General features: G+C 40.6%; 1 protein-coding gene across 1 annotated transcript in view; it reads left to right on the top strand.

Annotated features, from left to right (window-relative positions):
* The window catches only part of FRMD3 (FERM domain containing 3), a gene marked incomplete at its 3' end in the record, with an annotated part of 171,884 nt that overhangs the window by 147,041 nt on the left and 7,145 nt on the right, over positions 1–17,698 (top strand). The window contains exons 11-13 of the mRNA XM_080362358.1: positions 2,844–2,918; positions 3,489–3,557; positions 7,469–7,590. Of these exons, the coding sequence (XP_080218484.1) occupies positions 2,844–2,918; positions 3,489–3,557; positions 7,469–7,590 (266 nt within the window). The remainder of the gene's footprint in view (positions 1–2,843; positions 2,919–3,488; positions 3,558–7,468; positions 7,591–17,698) is intronic.

Genomic DNA, 17,698 nt, shown 5'->3' with positions numbered 1-17,698 from the left:
AATTGTTTAAAATCTGTTGAGGCAATTGGGTTTTGGCAGTGAATAAGTACAGTTTTTCCAGCATGCCATTTTTGCTGCTCTGTAGTGTGATGTTGAATTGTCACAGTACTACACTTGTGTCCAGGAACATAGTTGTTAATCCAAGCCCTGCTGTTGAATACCTTGAGAATGGAAGAAACAATCTATTATGCTTGATTCTCTAGGCTGCTATGACTCTAAATAATGCTCCCACTTGAAATCCAAGGTTTAGTAAGAGTTGATTGAAAAAATTATCTCTGCGATGATTTAAAAAAAGAAAAGAAAATGTTATTAGACACATTTTAAATGATACCAGCCATCTCATTTTAAAAAGACAAAAAAGCTTGTAAATTGACAAGAAAAAAGGAGTTTCTTCCTCCCTATTCCCTAAAAGGGAAGCTGAAAATAATTCCTTATTAAAAAGCTCTTATGTGTTCTTTCTGCTCTTCATTGAGTTTGTTAGATCTGTTAAAGGATGCTTCCCTTTAGGCCTGTAGCTTTTATTCTTATTACTTAGTCTTTCCTTACAACATCTTGCATATTTTTAAAAAATTATTGTTTCTGTGTTGGAGCATATGAACAACAAGGGGCTGCTATAAGGGTAAATACTAGCTAAGTAGGAAAAATGTGTCTTCTGACATGAATGTTAATGACCTGCTTTATTTTGGAGAAGACTCCTTCTTTTGTTTCAGCATGGATATAGTAATATATCAGTATAATTATGCAATTGATACATTCAGTGAAGAAACAGGAAATATGAGCTGGCAAATAGAGATATTAATTCCCTCATCTACTGTGTTTGAGACTGAATTAATAAAAAGATTATTAGGAAGTGTTTTCCTTTCATTGTACATGTAAGTAGGAGAATAGTGCATGGTGTTCGAGCATTTTTATTTTACATTAGGAGAAATAAATATAGATAATAGGAAAAAATTCCCATCCAAAGGAGAGGAATTAGTGCTTGAAGTAAAGGTGTCTGACAGAGAGTCATAGGAATATAATCTCTCTGCTCTTATTGTTAAATGGTTGTAATATTAAGTGTTTGGATTTTGGTCAGAAATACATGGTTGTGGTGGTTTTGGCTTTGGCTAGGTGCTAGATGCCCACCCAGCTGCTCTCTCACTCTCTCCGAAACAGGTCAAGGGGAGAAATAAGATGAAAAAGCTCACAGGTTGGGATAAAGGCAGAAAGAATGCTTACCATTTACTTTCTCAGGCAAAACAGATGTGACTTGGGGAAACTTAATGTAATTTGTTTCTCACCTTTTTACTCTATTTTCAAGTATCAATAAAGACAACACTAAAAATATGCCTCACCTGTTTTTTCCCAGGCTGAACTTCACTCCTTTATTCCCGACTCCTCTGTTTTCCTTGCCCTGAGCAGCTAGAGGAGGTGGAGAATGGGTGTTGCAGTCAGCTCTTAGCAGTTTCTCTCTGCTGCTCCTTCCTCCTCACACTTTTCTCCTGCTCTGGTGTCCTTCACAAACTGCTCCAGCATGGGTCCTTCCCATGGGCTGCAGTCCTTTGGGATAAACCTGCTGCAGCATGAGTTCCTCTTCATTGGCCACAATTCCTGCCAGGAGCCATCTCCTGTGGGGACTCCTCTCCTCAGGCTGCAGCTTCCCTCAGAGCATATCCATCTGCTGTAGTGCAGGTTCTTCCATGGGCTGCAGGTGGATATCCACTTTGGCTTGGTCTTCCAGGGGTTGCAGGAGAACAGCTGGCCTCACCATGGTTTCTGAATTGATTTTTGGTTTTGTGTGTTTTATATTCAAATCTGCACCCTCAGCAAGTTTGCTGATGACACCAAACTAGGAGGAAGGGCTGACACACCAGAAGGCTGTGCTTCCATCCAGCAAGACCTGGATGGGCTGTAGGACTGGGCAGAGAAGAAGCTGATGAAGTTCAACAAGGGCAAGTGTAGGGTCCTGCACCTGGGGAGGAACAACCCCAGGCACCAGTACAAGTTAGGGAGGGACCTCCTGGGAAGCAGTACTGCAGAGAAGGACTTGGGAGTCCTGGTGAACAACAGGTTGACCATGAGTCAACAATGTGTCCTTGTGGCTGAGAAGGTCAGTGGTATCCTGGGGTACATCAAGAGGAGTGTGACCAGCAGGTTGAGGGAGGTTATTCTCCTCCTCTACTCTGCCCTGTTGAGGGCACATCTGGAGTCCTGTGTCATGTTTGAAGCTCCCCAGTTTAAAAAGGACAAGGAATTACTGGAGCGAGTCCAGCAGAGGGCTATAAAGATGATCAGGGGCCTAGAGCATCTTATGAGGAGAGACAGAGAGCTGTGTCTGTTCAGCCTGGAGAAGAGAAGGCTGAGAGGGGATCTCATCAATCTTTATAAATATCTCAAGTGTGGATGTCAAGAGGATGGGACCAAACTCTTTTCAGTGGTACCCAACGATAGAATGAGGGGCAGTGGACACAGACAGAAGCATAGAAGATTCCGTCTGAATAGGAGGAAAAAATTATTTACTTTGAGGTTGCCAGAGCTCTGAAACAGGCTGCCCAGAGAGTTTGTGGAGTCTCCTCTGGAGACATTCAAGACCCACCTGGACACATTCCTGTGCAATATGCTCTGGTGAACCTGCTTTAGCAGGTGGTTTGAACTAGATGATCTCCAGAGGCCCCTTCCAACCCAAACTATTCTATGAATCTGCAATGTGTAGGAGCACCTTAAAAACACTGGGAAGTCCCAATTATTGAATATTACTTTGTGGTATAAAAATAACAAAGCTTGTAGTTTGCCTTGTTAATTTTTTTTCTTATCAAGTTCCTTCTATGCTGAAAATGTGTCAGCCTCTGTTCTTTTTCTTCAAGGTATGCAAAATCCAGTCAGATCAAGACCATGTCCAGCAGCAAGATATTTTTTAAGGGCAGTAGATTTCGATACAGGTAAGTGTTTGGTCTTTCTTTCTCATGGTAAATGATTTCAGAAAGTAAGAGAAAAAAATCAGTAACTACTCATGGCAAATTGAGTGCTTTTCCTTCTTGAGGACCTATTAATACCTAATTCACATCAGGATTTGAAGGATTTTCTGTTGTCTCTTTAGCTTAACTTTTAAATAAACTGGAGGTTTCATGCAGATGTCTATCAAAGAGCAGTTTCACCAGAACAGGGCTCCACTTTTGGTGCAGTTTCTGTAAAAGCCATGATGCTTGGCTAGTGTAAAGGTTGGATGTCCCCTGTAACTGGGCAAATCCAAACCAGCAGTGCATTAGTTAGACAGTCCAGTCCCACTCCTAGTGTTCTACAAGAGGCTGCAGTTTCTTCAGTAGCTTTTTAGACAAGTAGTCAGCAATTTTTAGTCTGAGACATTATATATCCACTACATAGGAATTTATTTTTACCTTATCCTTTTCTTCTTCTGAATGTAACTTAGTTGCTCGCGTATGCATGGTATTTGGCATGTAGTGAGCTCATTTTTGTATTTACCAGAATATTTATTTCATGTTTTAATGCAGTGGAAAAGTAGCCAAAGAGGTTGTGGAGGCAAGTTCTAAAATCCAGAGGGAACCCCCTGAAGTTCACAGGTATGTCTTGACATTGAATATTAAAGTTTGAGGACTAAGGATTATTGTTCTTAACAGAGAAATTCTCTTTCCTTTACTGTGAGATGTAATGGCTGTCATTCTGAGCTTCCACAACGACGCATGCAAGCCCTGGGAAATATGTGTTGCCAGTGTTACAGAATTCTGACAATAGTGTATTGTCTCCTACACAAGGGAACACTGTACTGCTTTGAAGTTGGGTTTAATCAATCAGTCAGATAAGAAGCTTATATTATTTTCTGTTTTATGACATAGACTGTTATTACAAGATTCTGACAAAAAGTACATTCTCATTTCATTTGTAGTTCTTTGCCTGTTTTGAAAAATTCTGGTTTGTGTATGTATATGGGTATGTTTGAAAGTATAGTTTCTCCATAATGCAGTCAGGTTCAAAAGTAAGCACTTCATTCCATAAAGAGAAAAATTATTAGAGATTTTTTTTTTTTTTTTTTTAGAGATAAAAGATTTAGCTTGTTAGAAATAATCAGCTAGACTTTTCAAGCAGACTAATGCTTTCTGGTCCTTATTGCTCATTAAAGTGAAAGTGAAAATTGATAAGAACCTAATTAAAGTCTTTTAGAAGAGAAGAAAGAGGCCAGCAGGGAAAAGCTATTCAAAAATTTTTTAAAAGGCTACTTAACTTCCTAAACATTCTACAGCCATATCTCTGGTTTATAGTAATTTTTTTTCAGGAGTAGGGCGTGTGCATTTGGTTTATTTTTAATTGAATATGGCTATTCCGTCTATATTTGAGAGAAAAGTGGATTGTCTTTACTAAAGAGTATTTATAAATGTGTTGTCCAGCCCTATTGTGTAATTAATAGCAAGGGCATGCAGGGGTGCTTTTGAACATGCTTTTGCAGAAATTACATTTACAAATGGGGTAAGTGGTGATCTAGAGTGATTTAACTGGGAACACAGAAGACAAAATGTAGGTCCATCATTGAGACAGGGTAGAATACTTGGGCACGCAAATGCATTTTAAGTGAAAATAGCTACTCATTTAAGGAAATAGCTTATTACCAACTTTCCATACGGTTTCTTTTTTCCATAGGATAAGAAAAGGTTTCAGGTAAAATTAATTTTTATCTTGTACTTTACTTTTATTTGCTTTCAGTATTTAAAGTATTTTAAACATGTTGTTTAAAACTCTTAGAGTACATAAAGAAACAGATCAGAGGGCTTGGAAGATTCCCATGGAATAGGGCTCTAGAAGGTTGGGGGATCCGAGAGAGCTGGCTAATATTCAAATATCACTTCCTCCAAGCTCAAGACCAATGCATCCCTACAAGGAAGAAATCAAGTAAAGTGAGTAAGAGGCCAGCATGGATGACTGTGGTCAAAACTCAGGTGGAAGAAGGATGTTTATGTAATGTGGAGAAAGGGACAGACCACCTGGGAGGAATGTCGGGTGGCTTTGAGAGCATGCAAGGGATGCAGTGAGGAAGGCCAAGTTCCACTTGGAAGCAGATGTGGTCAGGGATGTCAAAGACAACAAGAAGGGCTTCTTCAAGTACATTAGCAGCAAAAGGAAGGTTAGGGAAAATGTAGGGCAACTGCTGAAAGAGGAGGGTGCCCTGGTGACAGGTGATACAGAGAAGGCAGAGTTAATTAATGCCTTCTTCGCTTCTTTACTGCTAAGACCAGCCCTCAGGCATCTCAGACTCAAGAGACGGAAGAGAAAGTCTGGCAAAAGGAAGACTTTCTCTTGATTGAGGAGAATAGTTTATGCAAACTGGACACACATAGATCCATGGGCCCTGATGGGATGCACTTATGAGTGCTGAGAGAGTTGGCAGATGTTCTTTCAAAGCTTCTCTGCATCATATTTGAAAGATCTTGAAGAACAGGATAGATGCCTGGGGACTGGAAGAAAGTCAACGTAACTCCAGTCTTCAAAAAGGGCAAGAAGGACGACCTAGAAAACTGCAGGCCAGTCCTCACCTCCATCCCTGAAAAGATGATGGAACAGCTCAATCTGGACATCATCTCCAAGCATGCAGAGGAAATGAAGGTTCTCAGGAGTAGTCAACATGGGTTCACCAAAGGGAAATCATGTTTGACCAACCTAATAGTCTTCTATGATGGTATGACTGGCTGGGTAAGACAAGGGAAGAGCAGTGGTTGTTGTTTACTTTGGCTTCAACAAGGCTTTTGACACCATCTCTCACAACATCCTCATAGGCAAGCTCAGGAATTGCGGGCTGGACAAATGCACAGTGAGCTGGATCATGAACTGGCTGGATGGCAGAGCTCAGAGGGTTGTGTTAAATGGTGTAAAGTCTGGTTGGAGGCCTGTAGCTGGTGTTCCCCAGGGGTCAGTGTTAGGTCCAATCCTGTTGAACCTGTTCATCAGTGACCTGGATGAAGAGACTGAGGAAGGGCTGACACACCAGAAGGCTGTGCTGGCATTCAGCAAGACCTGGACATGCCGAAGGACTGGGCAGAAGAGAACGAGAACCTACTGCAGTTCAACAAGGGCAAGTGTAGGGTCCTGCACCTGGAGAGGAAGAACCACATGCACCAGTACACGTTAGGGAGGGACCTCCTGGGAAGCAGCACCGTGGAGAAGGACTTGAGAGTCCTGGTGAACAACAGGTTGACCATGAGTCAACAATGTGTCCTTGTGGCCAAGAAGGCCAGTGGTGTCCTGGAATGTATTAAGAAGAGTGTGACCAGAAGGTTGAGGGAGGTTCTCCTCCCCCTCTACTCTGCCCTGGAGATGCTGCATCTGGAGTACTGCATCGAGTTCTAGGCTCTGCAGTTTAAGAAGGATAAGGAATTACTGGAGCGAGTCCAGCAGAGGGCTACAGAGATGATTAGGGGTCTAGAGCATCTTTCTTATGAGGAGAGACAGAGAGAGCTGTGTCTGTTCAGCCTGGAGAAGAGAAGGCTGAGAGGGGATCTCATCATCTTTATAAATGTCTCGAGGGTGAGTGTCAAGAGGGTGGGACCAGACTCTTTTCAGTAATGTCCAGTGATAGGATGAGAGACAATGGGCACAGACGGAAGCATAGAAGATATCTGAATAGGAGGAAAAGCTTTTTTACCTTGAGGATGGATCACTGGAACAGGCTGCCCAGAGAGGTCGTGGAGTCGTCTTCTCTGGAGAAATTCAAGACCCGCCTGGACACATTCCTGTGTGATCTGCTGTAGGTGTACCTGCTCTAGCAGGTGGGTTGGAATATATGATCTCCAGAGGCCCCTTCCAATCCCAACCATTCTGTGATTCTGTGATAGTCTGAGGAATGTGATTTTAGGCTAATCAACCTCATGACCTAAAGTGAAACAGCAGCATTCTTCAAACTTTCCTAAGAAAGTTCAATAGCTGCTGCCAGGAAAGCCTGTTAGAGCCAAGTAAGACAGGACAGAAAAGCAGCCTGAGCCCCAGGAGGCGCAGTTTAGAGGCAGTGTGTCTGCGCTGCATGAGAATGAGAGCACTGCCTGTCAACTGAAGGGATCCAGTTGTTCCTGCTTTAGTCTTTAGTCTGCAATGCTCAAACCATAACAAATCCTTTACCCAGTCCCAGAGGCAATGGAACAACATCAGGAAAATGATTTGTATACTTTCTGCCTTTCCCTTCCTTGAAGCCAAATACTCTTGTGTGCTGTGCGCTGTGGAGAGGAGCAACACACAGAAATCCTGCATGAGATCAAAAGGAGTCAGGCTGCAGAAAGGGAAGTTAATCAGCACAAAACCGTCTCTTACACTTCAAATGTTGAAAGGTTTATATCTGCTGAGGGGGCCACATGACACAGCTGAAAGCAGTGGAAGTTGTTATGACAGCTCAAGGCCTCCTGTAATTTCTGCAAAACGATTCTGCAGTGAGACATATTGGACTGCAGTTGTTTTCTTTGTGAATAAATTGATCCTGTTCTACCTGTTCTTTTAGAACCAGCATTACCCAGAGTCGCAGTTCTCCCTCCTTGAACAAGCAACTCATAATCAACATGGAACCTCTACAGCCCCTTCTTCCTTCTCCCTGTGAGGAGGAAGAGGTTCCTTTAGATGAAGGTAAGTCACTCAATTCCTGTCAAACACTACCAATTTTTATTATAAAACATATGGAAAAAATGTGTGTTACTGATGCAGGGATATGGGAAAAGTCTATTAATTTCCATTAGGAGTACACCATTAAGCCTCTGCACATCATACTGGGAAATGATCACTAGCTCAAGGAGCTGTGCACAAGCCTCATGTGAGATACTTTGTGAGGAAAGCTACTGCTGTTACACTTTCTGTTTTAAAAAAGGAACTTAACAGGAAATAAATAGCATAGCACCATTTTACTAAATAATAACTGTAGTTATTCAGGAGTGAAAACTGGCAGTTTACTGCTAGGTATGTTTTCTTGCTTCCCTCTACTTTTATATTTATTTCTTTCTATTCTAAAGTTAAACTCTCTAAAGAAAAACTCTCTACTATTTAATTCGATTGACGAAAGTGGATGTTATTTGAAGGTCAGCTAGGAAAGATACTCTGCTAATTTAGTCCCATTGACAAAAAGGGATGTTATTGGAGGATCTGTTTGAATGCATTTTGTAGAACGTTTTTCAATGTATTTGTTTACTCCTTGATATTTTAAAAATCTCATTCAACACCTATCTTTTTGAGATGCAGTCATTACAAAGAATGGTATGAACATCTTAGACAGCTTAAATGAGGGTAACTGCATTCTTCCTGGTAAAAATGGAAGCCAAGCAAACATAACAGTGGTTCTTACTTGAGGTGTAGTGAGCTAATTGTTTCAGAAGTTGGGAAATAAGACCTTTGCTCTTGCTTTGGTGTGGTAAAGTAATGGGAAACATAAAACAGCAGAGCAAGTACGTTCATTTTCATGGGAGTACATCCTAATTTCATTTTCTAGGAGTCATATTAACATGTTTTGTTCATACTTTGGAGTTTCAATAGTGAATGTAGTAAGAACAGAGTAAATTATATTGTCTGTATACTTAGCTTATTACAATCCCTAGTAGTGGCTACATGATGTGTAGTTAATTTTAATAATTACTTGTTTACCTCTGCTGTGAAATACCCATATCTGAGAATTCACTTTCTGGCAGCCATGTACCAACACCATGTTCCTGCTAGGCAGTTGTTGCCATTGTAGGGTAACAACAGCTTGCTGCTTGTAAGACTGCTGTGCCATGCTGAGAACGCTAAGCAATTAAATCCATTTTTGGAAACTGCTGACTTATTGTTGCTATAGACTCACCAGAGAGTGCTGGTTTCAAATGTGTGTATTACATAAGTTTGAAACTCATGTTTTGTTTTAGTCAGCCAGATTGTTGTTGTTACTGATATGATTTAATAGAAATATTTGCTGGTGGGTTTCCTGTAGAATATGTTATGCATAGTTAAATACCACCAGCTGCTAAGTTAACAATATTTAGCTCTTTTACAGTATTTTTCTGCAGTGAACTTGGCGATATTATGAAATGCCAGCTTGAACTGATCTCTCAGCTCCCTGACACTGGTGCTGTCTCTTTTCCTCACATGCACTCAGTCTGCTTCTATGGATTACCATCTTCTCCCTTGCACCAGCACTAATCACCCCACGGTGAACTGGGAGAATAAATAAATAAAAAAAAGATTTTAAAAATCCCAACCAACAACCCCTTAACTCTACAGTGTCTCACAACTGGCTGACTCAGCTGTTAAGTGGCTGATCAGATTGGGTCGGGCAAGGTCTTGTGAGGGGTAAGGGCAGGAGGCGTGGAGAGGGGAGGCAGCCACTCCTGGAACTGACTCATCTACACTGGGAAACAGTTTTTAGTGTGCTACACAAGTGCAACAGCCTTGGCATCTATCTAAATGTCTGGGCCTGTGATGGGGGTGGGCACTGGGGTGCTTTCCTGAGAGCCTACAGATGCTGTTGAAGTCATGGTGCAGCCCTGCCTAGGTCAGACGTCCCTCAGCTGAGTGAGTTAGCTAATGCAGCTTCCATGACCCACACTCATATTTCTGCAAGGTGCTCGTGTATGCATACAGATGTTCCAGCTCCAGATGGCCAAAATGTTCACATGGTGCTGTACTATGCTGTGTAGCTGGTCCCAAGCAACTTGTTAGCAGAGCTGGCTAGAATGGCACTGTCAGCTGTGCATGCCTTGAGCAGACTCAGGAGAGTGCACAGCTTTGTCTTTTAACTTCTTAATTCTAAATTGGCTGTATATGTTATGAGCAAAATACATGGCCAAAAATATAGTGGCTTCAGTGTCTTGAGTAAATACGTCTGCTTCCTTAAACTTCTGGAGATATGAACTCTGAGTTGTCTGAGCCTGGACAGTATAAAACTAAGCTAAACAGAAACTGCCAGGTGAGAGGGAAGACTTTGTGCCAATTACTTTGTAACTGCCAGGGATCAAAGCCATTTGAGATGGAGATAGCAGAGACTACAGAGGATTTTGAGCAGCTTCAGCCTGCCTTAGGATAATCCTTCCAGATGTAAAATTAACACGATGCAGCCAAATGTTGAAAAACAACTGAAGCCCTGCCGTTCTCCTGAATGAAATTCCATCTTAAAATCTATTCTGGATATCATACTGAAACAAAGCTGTCCTCCAAAAAAGCCCAAATTGTCCAGTGGTTTAACAGACATGTAAGAAAGGGTATGCTGAGTAAACATGGTCATAGAAGACCACTGTTTGTGGGAAGAAAGATACAGAATGTCCATGATATCACTGTAGTAGTTACTTTGGCAGTTAACACTTATGCAAGAGTAGATTGCAGATCATCTCTCAGTGCTTTGCTGCTACCGCTTAAGGTTTTTCAGGCTTTCACATTCCTCATTACTGACTCTTGTCTTGCACTAATGTCCTTTCTATCTTAGGAAGAGGAAAGAGGTGTGATAATGTAAAGATTCAACTATAAAATTACTGTGGTGCTTAGAAGGTTATTGCATGGAATTAGGTTTTACGTTTCAGTGTCAGGTATGCTTGGAGAGAGAATTTTTACCTTTTGAACCTAAAAGACACTTAGCTACAAAAGTTTTAAGTGTATCCAGAAGTGTTATTTCAAAATTCATCCTTGTCCTTCTGAATAGTCCTATCGTTTTCGTAGTCCTTGCTCCATGTGCAGTTGAACACGTTGTATTACTTTTGCTATTGCTGTAGGAATTGTGTGGCTGCCTTCTTTCACCATCTGATTGGGTGAGACAGGTTATTACCTGTCCTGATCATTTGGCAAGTATTTTGCAGGTAGTAGATAATTGTATTTGGATTTCCCAATACCAGATCTATCAGAGCTTTATGTATTTGAGTAGCCTTTTTTTTTTTCTTTTTTTAAAAGCAAAACCACACCTCTGAGTTACCGAATATTACTGTGGTTTTGACAAAGTGATGAAAACTTCTTTTAAGCCACTCGATACTTGTGTGCTCAGGTTTCATACATGAGTTATTTTCCTGGTGACACTGACTTGCACCTTAGGAGCAATCAAAGTGAAAGTAGTGTGCTTCAGTTATTCTGTTGATTGATCTACCTTATACTGTATTTTAAATAAGAAAGTTGATGGCACAGGCTTATTCTAAATTCCTCCTGTTTAAAGTCCGTGCCTCTCAACTTTTTTTCTTCCCTGGAGAGTTACACACTTTTTAGATGTCCTCACTGATCTTTCATTTTTCTTAAGAAATTGTATGTCTATGCATCTGAGTTGTGTACAGAGAGCTCTAATCCTCTAGCAAACTTGTTTTGTGTGTCACACAAGTATAAGAAATATTACCTAAATGGCAAATAACTGCCATTAATCATATCTGTACTTTATAGTGTGGAGTCTGTTGCACCTTACAAGCATGTATGGGAATGAGCACTCACCAGCTACTACCAGTCTAGTTAACTGTGTGTGTGTGTGTATGTGAATGTGAGTTCTCATCTGTGTAAGCTTAGGTTGTATAGCAGGTGCATATGGAGCTTTTGTGGGTACAACTTAGACAGCCACACATGAAAAATTGGCCACTTGTGAACAATAATATGAAAAAATATTAAAAATATGTTAATAAGATATGAAATAATGTTAAGTATCTATTTGCATGTTATGTTTGTACAGCAATAACCACTGTAAAAGGTTATCTAGTCCATTTTTTTTTTTTTCCCTGGGCACAGCTTAGTGTTGTTATATTTAATTTTTATTGGGAAAAAAAGTTATTGGCTTATTGCTAACTCTTTCTGTGGGTAGAACTCATACACAGTTTGTAAACATTAATATTTTTAAAATCATGCCTGCTGTACATGAGGCACAATTCATCTTAATACATCAGATAGAGACAATCATGAAACATCTTGTATCATGTAGTGTCAATCAGCTTTTCCCCATGAAATTGGAAGCAGTGCTCTTGTTAGCTGATTGTACCTGCTGTGTCTGTGTGTGTGTATGATAACAAAAATTGTAATATGTAAGAGGTCATCAGATTTCTTAGTGGCATTTCTAAATAAATTAATGGTTCTATTTTTAGATTACTGTGGTCTGCAGAGAAAATTAATTTATTCTAATATTCCATTAAATTCATTAGAGCACAAAGTGAGCATCCTTAGGTCAGGTTGTATCTGATGGAATTTTCTACTATTTTTTTGGTAGTTTTTTAACATTGAGATCCTTCTCTCACTTATGAAATAAAGTCTGGTCATCTTAAGTTTCTCCTGCAACTGTACACTTTGTCTTGAAAGTTTCTAGGAGTCTCCCAAAGAGTGTTCTGGCCTTAGGAGATCTTAACATCACTGTGTGCATCATCATGTCTGTGCTCAGCTAACTTGGTTTTACGGTAATTCAGCCCTACAAGGTCTGGAAACAACGTTTTTTACAGAAAAACTTTTCACTTCAAGATAAAATGCTTAGCGCCAACAACCATTAGCTCTGCCAGCTTTCCTTTGTAACTTATTTACAAATTCTCAGGTTTCCAGGTGTTTACCATGGCCTGTATCTACTTTTGTTACAAACTAAACAACATTTTCCTCCCTCACCATAATAAATTACCTCTAAAATCTGAAGAAGGGTGATATGCTTCCTTTTCACAAATACATGAAAATTGTTACGCCTGAATAGAAATTTTCCATTCACGATTTTCACTGGCTGGGGAAGGGTCCTGGTTTTGGAGGGTGTTTTATTAGTTTTAGTTTTCTGGATTTGAGAAGGTATTGGTTTTGCTTTTGCAAACTGTACTTTCTGATTTCAAGAGAAGTCATGTAACCATCTGCTGCTTTGTGCCTCCTTTGCAACAGGACATGAATGTTAAAGGTCTCTCTGCCACAGTTCCCACTAGTCGTTAGCCTTTCAGCTCTGTCATACCTGTACTAGCAGTTTAGGAAGGAAGTGACAAGAGCTGCAAAACAAGTTACTGAGAGTGGACCCATGGCCTTGCTGGGTCTCTTCTGCACACAGAAAGTCCTGGGCAGCTCTGCAAGACAGAAGCAGCTCTGTGTCTGGAAAATCTTTGCTGAAAAATGTCTTCCAACCATTACTCAGAGTGTGCTGCCCATGTCAGGTCATGGCAAGTCATCTTCCTCTCAGGAGACAGAGCTTGTTCCTTACTTGCAGAGAGTTAGTACTAGAGGCAGAGAGTTGCTGCCTCAGCTGCAAGATTTCAACATTATCTCCCTTAGTTTTGTATACATGGTTTGTGGGCAGTGACTTGAAATTGTTCAGTCATTTCTCTTTTGCATGAGCTCGGTGACATGAAGCATAAATGGGACATGTTTGTTCACTGAGATGAATGTGCTCCTGTTAGAAATCATTCACAGTCTTGTCCAGGTGACACTTGTGTCCTCAATTAGGCTTTCCTTTGCTTATTGAACATGTTGGTGTTTAGACTTCTGTAAGAACTGGTGCTTTCCAGTTTTGGTAGCTGTATGCAGTGAAGATTCAACCCATTTTAGTAGAGATTTTAATGATCACCTTTTCGTTGCTACAACAGTTATGAGAATAAAGATGAGAACAACAGACAGAATCTTACTTTTGAAATGGAGACAAAATGGAGATAGAAAGTGAAGGGGCATTTGATCTTTGGTCACACCCACAAGGAAGTGCTTGCACAGAAGGAAACCAAGAAGAAGACTGTTTTCCCTGCAGTAGGAAGGAGTAAAAAGGAGTACTGCTGGATATTCATACTATATGGGCTAGGCAGGGGCAAGGAGCGACCATCAAGATGCTTTCTGAAAGCTCTGTTGAAGCAGATGTCTTTCATAGGAGAAATCACTTAGTGTAAGATACAGCTTTGCAGGACTCACTCCCCTGCCCCCTTTTTTCCACATATTTGCATGCACATCATTGATTTTATGGTGCAGAGGGAACAAGGACGTCTGGTAATGAAGACTCAGATGGTACAACATGTTGTAAATATTAAAGGTAAGTATTCTGGGAAGTGAGAGACTACCCATGCCCCAGTCCACTCCTTCCAGTTTATCTCTTCTCTGTGGTTTCAGAGGACCCAGTAAGAGCTCCTTTCCCGCTAGGACAGTGTGATTCTGTGCACATGGTTGCATTTCAGCTCGCAGCTGGAGCACATTACCAGCAGCCAGTATATCTGCGTCACGTCTTTTTTAGGAGCCCGCATATCTCTGCTGGAGGGGGACGGGAAAGTACTCAGCCTTCTGAAGCTACGCTTCTTTCTGATCAATATGAATGTGTCCAGTAGTTGTCCACAAGCGGGAACTGGAGCCCATACACAAAGAGAAACATTTTTCCCAAACTTAAGAATTTTTTCTCTTGTTTATATACAGGCAGATCAGCTTTGAGTCTAGGCTTGAAATGAGAGCATTTTCATCCCATTGGTTTGCCCTGTGACTAAGGTTTGTAAGCACATCATAGGATTTTTTCCTTTGTATCTATACATTTTCCACAAATATTTTCCAGGCAGTGGTGGGGAATAGACATCAGTGGCCAAATTGAAGCTTTTTGGAAAAATGGCAACAGTATCATTTTGTTCTGTGAAAAACAGACACTAAATGCTATGCTGTGTTTTGATGCCTTGGATACTTTTATGCTTGTGTGTGTGGTTCAGCTGTTATGCTAGCAACTGCTAACTGAGCTGGACACTGTGGAAGTTTGTATTGTACATTATGAGGCATTTGGAAATGTTTAAAAATAACCTCTCATTCTGTTCCCTGCTGGGATATTTTTGTTGGCCATGTTAGAAGCTTGTCATTTGATTCATTGAGGGTGACTTGTGGTAGTCTCTTAAAACTCAGTGGGAACTCAATAAAAGGTCAAAGCTGGTATGGGTAGAGCCTTTACAAGACTTTGAGAAGAGGAATTAATAGCCAAAATGGTGAAATGTCTTGTAAAAATCCAAACCAAGAGAAGCATTCATTTACGGATGGTTAATCACTGCAACAAGGAAGTGTGCATTCGATTACTGCGGCATGGCTCCAAGATCACAGCCAGAGGGGCTGGTAAATTTACATTTATTTTGCTCAAACCTTTTTTTTTTCTTTTTTTTTCTTTTCTTTTTTTTTTTTTTTAGCTCCTCATAGTTCATTATGCTAGTAGTGGTCTCTTGTAAAGGAACTGTAATGTGAATGACAATGTTACATCAAGTACAGCAGAGAATAAAGATGAATTACTGACAGGAGCAGAGTTAAATGGGGAATGAATAAGATGAAACTTAAGTGACATTTGTTGCAATATCTTATGTAAATTGTGGATTTATTTGTTAATTGCTAACAAACAAGTGACTGGAATTTTACCCTTGTAGTTCTGTTGAACTGAGGGAGAGAATTACTTTGAAACTGTGATAATTTCTGACAAAACTAAATAGTTCTTAAATTAGCAGATAGGTTGGTAGCTAGGTTTTAATATTAAATGAATATGATAGTGGATAGAGTTTAACATTTTACTGTGACTGAGTGTGGTGGGTTGCCAGACCATAAGTTCATTGGTGTTTTTTTCTAGATGCTGGAGAATTTAATATACTGAATATTAGTATGGTGCGGTGGGGGTGGGGGTAAGGAAAGCAGTCTGATTTGTATCTCTTTTTTTGCTACACATAAAAGGAGTGCAATCAAAGGAACAAAAGGTATTCAGTATTGCTTTGGATAGTAATCAAAATGAAGTGGTTTGTTTTGTTTTGTTTTGTTTTTTATCCTTGTTTTTATACCAAATCCCTTTGTCAAAGATTGATTGGCCTCTCTATCAATCTATTTGTTTCTGTTTCCTTAATGAAGGTAGACTTTTCAAAATCTGTTTCTCCATGCTTTCTATGGTACTGTTTACATTTTATATTTTTGCATATACAGGTTCACAATTTTCAGTTTCCATGCATCTGTGTAAAACTATGCCTTTGTATTGAATCTTCATTTCAGAAATGAATATTTACAGAAAAATTAACTGAGAATGTTCTGGCAAAGACCAGAATATTCTCACACTTTTAGCATCTGAAAATCAGAAAACAGTGAAGTGCATCAGAGAAAGGAGGACCTGCTTCTTGCAGTGATTTGTCTGAGTAGCAACGGCTCCTGGATGGTTTTGCTTCATGAATTCACCACTGAGGGGAAACTGTAGTGTCTGTAAGAATGCACTTAACCCCCTTGATTCAAATATAGGTAGGAAAATTGAAAAAGCATTAGCATTTACATGTATTTTGTATTCTTATACATCAGAGGTTAAATGCTGGCGCCAAATAGATACAAGCGATCTGGCTGGTTTAATCTGACTGCAGCCTAGAAACAGATTTGTGCCTTGGAGCTACGTTGGTTCTTAAAAACCCTGATTTTGCAGTATTGTTTATAAAATGCTATTTCTTTTAGTGCACACATGCATAAAGCCCATACATCAGCATATGAAACCCAAGGATGGGAGTTAGCTTGTGCAAAACCTGCTCCAGGAGGCATAAGTCTTTGAAAGAGCCCTGTTACAATTGCAGCTGCTTCAGAACAATGCTGACGCATGCTGGGAGGGCTCACTGATGCTGAGCGGCAATGCTGAAATGTCCCACTTGTCCTTTTCTTGGGTGCTAAGCTTTCACATCAGTGCCCAGCTCTTTTCAGCCTTGCTCCCTTTGGGCTGGTGCTAGACCCTGAGGTGCTGCAGTCACTTCACCAGCACCTCCTCTCTCTGAGCTGCTGACAGATGTGTCTTGCCTTCTTATTCCTGCTTCCATGATTTGCAGTTCTCTCTCTGCTACTCCTCTCAGCTTTTTCACTCCCTAATTCTGGCTCTGGAAAGGGGTCAGCAGTGCTGGGGTGGGCTCCTTCCAGGCCAAAGGGAGGTTGGAGACAGGCACCCCAGAAGGCCTGTTGTACTGCATGCTCTGCTACCCTTTCCAGGCTGTGAAAAACAGAGCAACAGTCTCCCGTGGCTGCACTATCTGTGATATTTGTTGGAGACAGTGGCACACGATGCAGCTAGGAGCCAAGCTGTAATGCCGCAGAGTCACAGTGTTTCCAACTGATATGAGCTGGCAACTGTGACAGGGATTTGCTCCCTTCTACAAGTTCCCATAAGACTAAACCGAATGGGAACAGCCAGCAGGAAAGCCAGGTCACTGCCTAAAAAGGAGTTACTATAAACTGCCAGTGATTTGCTCTCCTTGCAAAGCTAGAACAGGTGCCTTCTATGGGCATGGGAAGTTGGTAAGATAGGGATCTATGGCCTCCTACTTCTGAGGGCCGGACATCTGGCCATGATGCAGATCCTGCTTTGATATAGAACCTGTGTAGTGGAATATTTGAGTTTAGTAATTCTAGATTCTGCTTTCCTTTCCTACATATTTGTGACATCCATGCACTTTCTTCATGTAAGGAAGTCATCTTCCCTCTAAAATGGCATTCTGTTTATATTACAAATCAATTTTGTCTACAATGAAAATAAGTGAGGGAATACACAGTATTTCTAGAGGAAGTGGTCAAAGGGATAGGAAGGAACTGTTCTAATTGCTGCCTGGCTGGCCTTACTTGTTTCCACATCTAAATGAAATACTGCCAGCACTGTTTCTGGACCATATCTAAGTTTTCAGTTCTTTGTTTATAATGAAGAAATCTTCACACTTGTTTCTTTCTCCACTATACAAAGCCTTTACAGATGTGTAACTGTGTTTGCATGTGTGGTAAGTACAGCTGTGTGCAATGTATCTGGCCACCAGACCATGTGTGAATCGAATTTTTTAATAAGCAGAGGATACATTTTTTTGGGGGGTGC

Source organism: Nesoenas mayeri (assembly GCF_963082525.1).
Source record: "Nesoenas mayeri genome assembly, chromosome: Z".
Lineage (NCBI taxonomy): Eukaryota > Metazoa > Chordata > Aves > Columbiformes > Columbidae > Nesoenas > Nesoenas mayeri.
The sequence above is the reverse complement of the archived record's forward strand: the minus strand, read 5'-3'. Positions and strand labels throughout refer to the sequence as shown.